At 53.0% G+C, this 10,489-nt stretch overlaps 1 protein-coding gene across 1 annotated transcript; it reads right to left on the reverse strand.

Moving 5' to 3' along the window:
- Positions 1-1,057: 1,057 nt before the first annotated feature.
- Crygn (crystallin gamma N) lies at positions 1,058-9,494 on the reverse strand. Its single transcript, XM_036182422.1, has 4 exons — positions 9,444-9,494; positions 7,123-7,371; positions 4,787-4,932; positions 1,058-1,245 (listed from the first exon to the last, which is right to left on the reverse strand). The coding sequence occupies exons 1-4, from the start codon at positions 9,462-9,464 to the stop codon at positions 1,110-1,112; spliced, it is 552 nt and encodes a 183-aa protein (XP_036038315.1). The 5' UTR covers positions 9,465-9,494; the 3' UTR covers positions 1,058-1,109.
- Positions 9,495-10,489: the final 995 nt, after the last annotated feature.

Genomic DNA, 10,489 nt, shown 5'->3' on the forward strand with positions numbered 1-10,489 from the left:
TGGGATTAAAGGTATGCGCCACCACTGCCCGGCCGAACTGAGTGATCTTTAATGGCGTTCTCTTTTCCATTTCTGTCGGTGTAGGGAGGTAGAGATGGAGATGGGGCAGGAGAAGCCAGAGACACTGGGCTGGGAGGGTCTAGGTATGCAGGCAGGGACAGGGAAATGCCCGGGCCACCATTAGGTCTGGAAAATGCCCCTCCAAGACCTTTCTGTTTTCACTGGGGAGCTAGGTTGAACAACGTTGGCCTTTGAGGGTGTGGACTTTCTTACCAGAAACCCCACTGCCTAGGCGCAGGAGTCTTTCCTGGACAGGTTCCTCTCTCTCTCCACTCCTAGGAATTTGCTCTCCAGATTTACGCCCAGCCACAAGGCGGACCTAATAATGTCTTGGAGCAGCCCTGTCCACAGGGAAGCTCCGTATATTGGCACCTGGAGCCGCGCGAAGGAGAAGGCGAAGAGACAAACCTTGCAGAGACAAAGGCTGGACCCTGATAACTACTTTCTGGTCTCGGTTCTTTGCATTCCGGGGGGGGCCTGACTCCGCCCCTCCTCTTTCACCTGGCCCTGCCTCTCCTCTCACCTGGCCCCTCCCCTCCCCACATCAGCCCCATCTCTCTTCCTCCTGGGCACGCCCACTTTCCCTGGCCCGCCTCTTCGCCCCGCCCAGCCCCCTTTTCTCCGACCCCGCCCCTCCTTTTCTCCTCTTACCCCCCTGGTCCTACCTTCCCCCACCACACCTGGCCCCTCTTCTTCTCCTCAGCCCCGCCTCTACCTTCCTCGCAATCCCCGGCCTCACCCCTCCTCCTGGCCCCTCACCCCCTTTCCCAGCCCCCCCAACTCTCCGCCCCTCCTGTCGGGTGGGGTCCCGAGGCAGGAGAAAACACTCCGGCTGCGTCCTGCTCTCGGGCGCCCTCTTGTGGCCCTGGGCCTTGAGGCGGCGGCCGCTCTGGCTAGGCTTTGGGAGCGCGGTGCGGGTTGGCTTCCTCCCTCCACCAGGTTTCCACGGTCCCCAGCCGGTGAGTGACCCAGAAAGCACTCCAGGGCCGGCCAGCGCTCGGCTTTCAGGATCTTTATTGCCTCCGTAGGCTGCACGTCCCCAGGTGGGACTAGAAGAAGTTGAGCACCCTGCGGAGCGACTGCACGCGTGCGCTGTGGGCCTCCCAGTCGGAGAAGCTGCGGAAGTCGCCCCTCTCCACCACGTACATGCGGCCGCGGTAGTTGGGCTCCTCGTAGAGGACCCACCTGAAGGCCAGGGGAAGGGCGGGTCAGCGGGTGGGAGCCACGAGGGCAAGTCTCCCCGGCCCCGCCCCTGTCCTAGCTCCTTATTGCCTTGGGCATCAGTGGCTGGATCGAGCTTGGTGCTGGGGTGGGACAAGAAGGGGCCTGCCCAGTAACTGACAAGGGCGGGAATGACTCCCGGACGCACTCTGCCCAGTCGCCCTCCAAAGGGCCATTTGCACACAGTCCCCAGCCCCTGACAGGACTACTGACATAAACTGGGGACCATTCCCACTGTGTATCCACTCAGCCAACAGCGCTGGTGGGGCCTGTGCTCCAGTGCGAGTGGGCTGTGCCGCCTGCATTGTACAGAGGAGCTGTAACCTCCAGGACATGAGGTCTGGCGAGGGCACTCTTCCGTTGGTGGTGTGTGCGCACCAGGCCTCTGGCCATTTACAACCCAGGGGGCTGTGGTGAAGGTGAAGTGCACCACGGACCACGGAATCGGTAAGATCAATGGAGAAGATCAGGAGGGTAGTGTCTACCTGGGAACAAGTGTAAGGAAGAGAGTCTCATCAGAGCCTGGACCAGCCCTGCTCATCCCACCACCATCCCTGAGACAAGTGTAGAGCTGTGCGCGTGGGACCCAGGAAAACACGACTGTGTACCCTCCCACTTGGGGGTCAGGTTTAGGGGCGGGCCTAGGGAGTTTTAGAAAGTTGGGGAGGGGCCTCCAGGCCTGGCTGCACCCAGAACTGCAACTACCATGGGCAAGGGCTGGCTCTGCTTTTTACTTCGGTCTTTAGCTCAGACTCACTCCGCCTCCCTGCCCGCTTCCTGCCCCCGCTCATTCACCACAGTGGAAAACAACTTTTCTCTGGACCACGGTGGTTTTATGAAATCGGGCTCCCCCGGGGCCGCTCAGATCTCTGAGATTCTTGAAACCCAGGTCACAGGACTATTCTGACCTTTCTTTGTAGGAACCGCTCACTGCTCCCAAAGCACCCTGCCGGGCAAGGGGGTCAAGGAGTTTTCTTTCCAGGGAACAGACTGGGAATCTATGAGCTCCTTAGCCCAAGGTTCTGCTCGTAGATGAACTCAGAGGAGAGAGACCAGTAAAGGCCACGGAGCCCACTTCCCCAGCTTGCCGCTCCCAAGTCACCATAGCCCCCTCCCTTCCTTAACCTGATAAATTCTGATAATAGTGTAATAGTGATTGGAAAGAGAGAGAGAGAGAGAGAGAGAGAGAGAGAGAGAGAGGAGGTGTGTTGGGGGGCACCTGCTGGAGACAAGAGCAGGCCTGGGTCATCTAAACTTCCTTATAACCACAGCGCCCCACCACATTTCTGGGTTCTCCAAGAGAGTGTGCTAATCCTGCCCTGCTCTGTAGTGCCCTGAGCCACCTTGGAGTTCTTATGGACATTCCAAAAGGAAGAGGGACCTGACTGGGCATGAAGGCTAATCCTCTGGCTCCTCACCTGCAGCTCCTGGGGTAAAGCAAGGAAGAAAGGGGTCTCTGGAGAGGTGGCTCAGTGGTGAAGGTGGCTCAGCAGTTAAGAGCACTGGCTGTTTTTCCAGAGGACCCAGGTTCGATTCTCAGCACCTACATTGCAGTTCACACCTGTCTGTAACTCCAGGTCTAGGGAATTCAACGCCCCCTTCAGACCTCTGCGGTCACCAGGCATGCATGTGGTGCACACACATGCATGCAGCAAAATACATGTATAAAATGGTTTTTTTTTTTTTTTTAATTAAAAAAAGGGAGCACATGCCAGCTCAGTCTGTTAGAATGTTGGGAGAATGTCCCTGCTTTTCCCTCACATGCCTTCTAGGACACAGATAGGAGTGATGGTCCACTCCTAAGCTGGTACGGAACCCAGAAGGAATGCTCTTGGCATATGGGAGGTGGTGAAGGGTCCTTGCTTCTCTGCCTGCAGATCCCAGAGAGAGCTCCAGGGACCCAAGGCATATATATCACAGAAGAATTAAGGTCATCAAAGAGAAAAGATAAGCGTACCTTGAACCCCAACACAGAGGCCCACTGTCTTGGCCTCCATCTCCTGACCATTGAGCCTGGTTCCTCCAGGAAAGTGGAGATTAAAGATTATATACCCCAAGTCTGGCTGTGGTGGTGCATACCTTTAATCCCAGCACTTGGGAGTCAAAGGCAGGATCTCTTGAGTTCAAGGTCAAAAGAGGGAGTCCAGGACAGCCAGGACTACACAGAGAAACCCTGTCTCAAAAAACTAAAAAAAAAAAAAAAAACAAGTAAAAACAAAAACAAAAACAACAACAACAACAAAAAAAAAAAAAAAAACCTTCACAATCAGAGTTCACTCTTGGGTTGAGGATTTAGCTCAGTGGTAGAGCGCTTGCCTAGCAAGCGCAAGGCCCTGGGTTCGATCCTCAGCTCAAAAACAAAAAACAAACAAACAAACAAACAAAAACAGAGTTCACTCTTGCCTTCCCTCTCTCTCCCTCTCTCAAGATTCCCCAGGGTTGCTGGGCATTATGTCTTGGGTCTTAGAACATCTTCCATACAGAAATATGTGTCTGGCCTCCTGAGACACAATTTAGCCTGCAAATTTTCCAAGTCAACTTATTTTGGACTCCTACCCCTGGACCCCTAGGTATCCTCAGCTTAGGGGAGCCAAGGCCAGATATGTGGGAGAAATGAAATGGTAACCTCAGGTCTGCTCTGAGCACACCTTGTCTCCCTCAGTCCCTCCCTTGACCCCTCGTGAAGGGCCCTGAGCCTGAGCCTCAGAAATATAGAAGGCACGTTTCCAGAGGAGCCAAGTTCCTGTTCCAGCCCTGCACAGGGAGGCTGGAACCTGTGGGGCTCTTCTGCTGGGGGACAGGGTCCCCAGCTCTGGAGTGGAAGGCACTCCACGGGGCTGCAGGGCCTCTGCTGTGGAAAGGATTGGTTAACTACAATCTTAGTTTGTGCGTCCATACAATGGTGATGATGTCTCCAGAATAGATAGACACCCAGAGCGATGTGCCTTTGTGTGTACAGTGAACAGGTGCATGGGGGGAGCTGCCCCCATGGTAAGCACTGGACTCTGACAGCTCTTTTGAAGTGGAGAAGATGGGGAAAATTCCATCTTATCCTTCCTATTTGAGCTTCTTGAAGCCCAACAAGCTGGTGTGGGCTGTTTGCTACCAGGCAGAGACATCTTAGGTCTGGGGTTATCTGAGCTGGGCAGATGTACCCTCTCAGAGAAGGTGGGACTGCTGTGTGGCTTTGAACCCCCTAAGTGGGGGTTCTCTTGAGTCCAGGGACTCAAGAAAGCCAGACAGCCTAGACGTTCAGTCCTGTAGCAGAGATGGTCATAGTTTCCTAAATGCTCCTTTCCTTCAGGTGTGGCACACCGGAGGGGAGGCCTCAGGGAGCCTCTGAGGCCCTGAGACCTTCCTGAAAGCCAGATGTGACAGTAGCTGTTCACGGTTTGCCTGGAGCAGGTGAGGCAGATGAAGGCCTGTGGCTCAGGGACACCATGCCCACCACACCTAATGCCTACCCACCCTACCACACCTGCCTGGCTGCCCCAGCTGTACTCACGCTCCGTCGCCATACACCTTGATGGCGTTGACGCAGCTCTTGGCCCAGCCCCGGCTCTGCAGGAAGGGGCAGTCTTCCACGAACTCCAGGCACTGACCTGTGAAGTTGCAGCCCTCGAAGATGTCTATGCGGAAATGTTCTCCATGCTCCAGGACCCAGGCAGGCGGGGAAGGAAAAAGGAATATTCCAAGTCTCTCCTCCCCGTGCACGGGTAGAAAGGAAACAACTCCGGGTCCTGCGCTAGACTGGGACCCAGTGAGTGCTCACCATCCCAGCACATACACACACTGGTTTTCTTCCATGAGATGTGGTAGGAGAAAGGGTTCTTCTATCACTTTAGAAACCTAAGCCATTGAACTAGTTCAATCTCTACCTTTTACAACTAAGGACCAAAGGTCCGTGAGGACGAGACTGTCTAGAGGCCAGCACAGTAAGATCGGAGCTGGGGGGTCACTGGCTCCTTCCAGGCATTCCACTTGGGGGACTCATGTCCCAGCTTTGGCCTATCCACCCTTGGTTTCAGGCCACAGGCAGGCCTCCAAACGATAATATTTTAGAAGTGTAATAGAACACTTTATGAAAACAGTAAGCCAAGACATCTAAAACAATGACTCTCATTTGTTGAAGTCCCTGCTGGCTTCAGCATCATAATTCACTAGACCAGTGCATACATCTTCCTGTGTGATCCCCCACCCAGTGTCCAAAGGAGAGAGGAGGCCCCTCCCTACTGGCCAGGTCCCTGTGAAGCCTGGGATGACTCTAACAAGAACAGCCTTCATAAGATGTCTTGTATATTTTTCATATAAACAGCATTATGCAGGATCCAGAGCCAACCATTCTAATGCCTCTCTCCAAATGCCCACATCCTGGCAGAGACACTAGGGAAGCATTCTTTCAGTTGAACGTGCCAGAGCCCAGCTGATTCTGGAACTGATGTAGAGAAGAAAAGGGGCCCCATGCAGAGTGGCGCCTCTCCAGATTCCTCAAATGTTGGCCAGAGCCCTGGGGAGGCATCCAGGATGCCCTGGCAGACAGACTCTCTGATAAGAGCTGCCCGCATCGGTCCCCAGAATCACCTGTTTCCCACCCAAAGGACAACACTCAGAGCAGATCTCATAGCTGTGAGCTGAGGAGCCCTCCCTTCCAAATCCCACCCGAAGGAGACTGGAGAGAAACGAGACACAAAGGATCTTTTTCTAGGGGGAGCAATACCCTTCATTTGCTCTCCCTACACACTTCAGGCCACAGCTCTGTGAAGCAATCACCTGTGCAACTCAGGAGCCCTGTCCCTCAGATTTCTTACTGGTCCTGCTGGCACTTTGGCTGCCATTATTCATTCCAAGTTAGGAACGCTGAGGGCCAGCATAATGCTCCAAGGAAACCTGCATGGGTAGATGTTCATGCTCAGAGCAGCCTTACCTTGTGTATGTATGTGTTCATGCACACAGGAGTACACCCAGGCACATGTGTGAGCAAGTGTATTGGAAATCAGAGGGCAATTTTGGACATCTTCCCCCATCAGTCTCCACCTTACTAAGAACTTTTGTTACTGTGCTTTGTATGTGTATGTGCACACACGTGTGTGGAGATCAGACAATATTGTAGAGTCCATGCTCTGTTCTGTCTTTACATGGGTTTTGGGGACCACACTCAGGCTTGTACACCTTGTCCATTCTGCCCTTTCTTTCTTTCTTTCTTTCTTTCTTTCTTTCTCTCTCTCTCTCTCTCCCTCCCTCCCTCCCTTTCTTCCTTCCTTCCTTCCTTCCTTCCTTCCTTCCTTTCTTTCTTTCTTTCTTTCTTTCTTTCTTTTGAAAGAGTCTCTCATTGAGCCTGAAGCGTCTCAATTTGGCTAGACTAATTGGTCAGCAAACACTGGGGATTCTGCTGGCTCCACCTCCCCAGTGCTGGGGTCCCAAATGAACCATCACACCTGGCTTTTTATGGGATCTGGGAATGCAAACCCAGGTCCTCATACTTGTGAGGCAGACACTTTACAAGCTGGGCCATATCCCCAACCTTTCATTTTGCTTTTGATGGGTGCACCCCTATTCAGTGACAATCCAAACGTATTTCCAGCCCTTGAAGTTTAGCTACATGCTTGGCTCAGAAATCTAAAAAGGATTCCTTGGCAACTCCCAGAGGCTCTTGTGTTCAGTCTCCTATCCCTCTTTGGACCTCATAGCATCTCATGCTCACGTCAGTGTGGGTCTGGACAGGGTTCTCTGTTTTTAAGGTTTCATTGTTGGGAGGTGCCCATGCTTCGAATTAGATGCCAGGGTGACCTCCTACTGCCTGAGCTGCCAGTTCCCAGCCCCCAGGCGGAGTGACTTACTCACCATGCCCACAGGCCGACAGGAGCCCATGTGGTCATTGTGGCCATTCCAGCGGAAGAATTCAGGGTAGTCACCGTGTTCCAGGATGAACTGCTGGCCTCGGAAGTCAGGGTGATCAAAGCAGACCCAAGCTCCACTCTCCACACGGATGGAGTTTACTCGGTTCATAAAGCCTCGGTCCTGGAAGTTGTCACAGTCCCCAAAGACCTCCAGCTTCCGCCCTGTGAAGTGCTTGCCCTCATAGAGAGTGATCTGGAACAGCCAGGTGAGAGAGCTCTGGATCAGGGTCCCATCTGACCTACACGCATATACTCACACATGCTCACACGTGGACATGGGTGCACTAAACATTTGTTTGTTGTTACACTTAACACTCATAATAGCACTAAAGGATACGTCTTTTAAGGCGTAAATGTCTTGCAGAAACAGTCATCATAACTCAGCATTGATTTTTCAAAAAGTTCCTAATACTGAAATTCCAATCACTTAATAACTCTGGGTCTAAAGAACTGTGGTCTCAGAAAAAGACTCTGGGTCACAGGCTTCTCGGCATCTGGGCCCCACATCCTTAGTGGAACCCAGACTTCCATCCCTGCTCACTGCCGCAGATGGGGCAGAGTGAGTGGTCAAGTGGTCAAGAGGCTTACACAGATATGGCTCCCCCGGGCTCTCAGTGGCTCTCAGTGGAGAGCCGACAGACGGCCCAGCTATCTGTGAACTGGGGTGTCCTCTTTGTCTAGCTGCCCGCTTGACATCAGGCTATTTTCAGACTGTCGCTGTATTTGTTAAACTCAGCACTTGTTTGTCGTTATATTTAACACCCACAATAGCATTAAAGGAAACGTTTTCTAAATCATAAATGCCATGCAGAATAAGTCACCATAACTCGGCATTCATTTTTTAAAGAGTAAACTTTCTAACCCTGGGACCTCCTTAACTGGAGAAGGAAACCTGTGGAAGCCAGGGCAGGGTTCTCAGAAGAGGGCTAAATGTCACTGATCTCCATGCCTTCTCTCCCATCAATGCCCTACTTTTTATTTTGAAACAGGGTTTTAATTACCCCAGAATAGCCTTGAACGTACTATGTAGCTAAGGACATCCTTAAGCTTCTGATCCTCCTGCCTCCACTTCCTGAGTGCTGAGAGTACAGCCAAGTCCTCCACGCCTGGTTATGCAGGGTTAAGGATGGAACCCAGGGCTCTGTGCATGTTAGAGAAGCACGCTCACTCAGATCTTCAGCTTTTTCGCGGACATGCCTGAGTAAGACAGGTGTCAGACTTGGAATTGTATGAACCTCTTGGCAGTTGAGACATAATCTCATAGTAATAGACAACCTGTTAGTAATACGGACAGGTTGACACTGTCCCAAACTAAATAGATGAAGGAACCATAGCCTGCATATTCACTTCCCACCACAGGAAATCCAATCACTCAACAGCTCTTTGGGACTCAAGAACTATGGCCTCAGAAGGACTCTGTAGGAATATAGTCATATCACCCAGAAACTGATCACTCCAGTTTCTCTGTTTGCACCTTTTCCAAAGCATTATACACTGGCAATTCCCTGCCCCTTGGAGTTAAGGTGTTTTGTGGCAATGGATGTCAGTGAGCCTGGGTAACACTGATTTGGAGTTTTTTCCTTTCCTGCTCTCCCATGTTGGTGCTGTTTGTTACTGAAGCACACCCCAGTTCATGCAGACAAATCAATGGTGTCCACTACTGGTGGGCATACTGGGAGCCTCTGGAGGCCAAAAGGTTCCTGGATCAGCCAGGACCCAGACACTAGAAGAGGACAAGGGATAGCCACATTGGTGGGTACCCTTCCTGCGTAAGGCAGGTCTGCTTAGGGCCTCTGGGACATTCTGGGAGATCTCAGCATTTCAAGTATTTGGAGGTTCCCTTCAATCTCTACACACTCTGAGAACCAGCCTCAAATCAAGTGGGGAGAGGAGGCTCCCCCCGCCCCCCGCCCCCCGCCCAGAACTCCCCCGGTCACGTGGGGAGAGAGATCCGGAGGAGCAAAGACCACATTTTGGCCATCCTGTAGTGAAGAAAAGACTGCAGGAGATCTTCCAACCATTCACCACTCCAAGCCAGCCGACCATGCTCCTTCTGACTCGAGGATCTCATAAAAGAGGGGTAGGAGAGAGCGACCTTCCTATTCCACGCCCTCGACACGCCCTCAGCCAACATGGGGAAGTCGCTCCATCTCATTAAGAAATAAAGCCAGCTTTGCTTGACTTTGTCAGGCCCAAAGAGCATGTGAGATCAGTCTGCACCCTCCCCACGCGCGGGGGGTCCCCGAGGCCGCTGGCCGCACTCACCTTCCCGGAGCGTTGCGCCATGGTGTGTCGCTGGCCGCAGCGGGACCCAGTATATACTCTGTGGCGCCTGCTGGCTCAGCGCCGCCCGGGACAAAAGATTTGCTTGGCCCGGCACCCGCGCGTTAGTGCTGTCGGGCGTGCTAAGCCGGCGCCATGACCCGCCCGCCGACCCAGTGTCACACACAAACGACCTAGTCCTCAATGCCTCTGGATCCGACCCTCGTGCCCAGCCCACCCCTGCGCCGCTGAGTCAGGGCCTCAGCACCCCGGCTTGGGAGAGTCCCCTCAACCCCTTATTTTGTCTTCCACCCCTACCCCCCACCCCTCCCGAGCTGCGGCTCAGTGCCAGTGACCTGCAGCGCTTCTTTCACCTGGTTGCAGGCTAAAAAGATACTGTCTTTTAATTTGTTTGTTTGTTTGTTTGTTTGTTTCTGGATAACGGATGGACTCCTAGCTTCCCAAGTTTACCTGAAAGTGGGTGGGGTGGGCAACAATAGCCGTGTGGACCTCTTTGCTTGGTGCTGGGGTATGGGCTCCCAGACTTTCCCTACCGCACTCAATTTTTTTTTCTCCCCCCTGAAGATCCCAGGTGACCCCTGCCTTGACCCCTGTTGCCTGCAATTGGAGACCTACAGTACTTTGCGGCCAAGTGGTCAGTACCTGAGCCCTAACTATGGACCACCCTGGCTGCCAAGGATCTGTTTACAGAGCGATACACCCACTGATCCGAGGTGTAAGAATTTGCCAGGCCCGCAGGTGTTTGGAGTCGATTGAAGCCTCAAGGGTAAACACACAAACTGCTGGGGAGCTGAGTTGGTGGCCCTGGGGACAGGCTCTGAGATCAAAGGAGAGAGAAGCTCCAGGGGGCTGAAGAGGTCTTAATTAGTTAAAAGGGGACTCTGGGGGACACTTGTGGGGCTGTCTGCTCCCAGGAGGGTAGCGGGTACTTTCTGCAGAACTATATAGATAAGCATAGAGGAGCGGCCCAGGGAACCCCAGGGCAGAGAAGGTCTCTTGCCTTGCTCAGGGAAGTTACTCAAGGCAGA

The sequence above is a fragment of the Onychomys torridus genome, chromosome 3, assembly GCF_903995425.1.
Source record: "Onychomys torridus chromosome 3, mOncTor1.1, whole genome shotgun sequence".
NCBI lineage: Eukaryota > Metazoa > Chordata > Mammalia > Rodentia > Cricetidae > Onychomys > Onychomys torridus.

Coding starts and splice junctions, on each gene's coding strand:
- Crygn (XM_036182422.1), bottom strand. CDS start 9,464: ATGGCGCAACGCTCCGGGAAG. Junction 7,372..9,443: donor TGGCGCAACGCTCCGGGAAG/GTGAGTGCGGCC, acceptor TGGCTGTTCCAG/ATCACTCTCTATGAGGGCAA. Junction 4,933..7,122: donor CCTGTCGGCCTGTGGGCATG/GTGAGTAAGTCA, acceptor TGGGTCCTGGAG/CATGGAGAACATTTCCGCAT.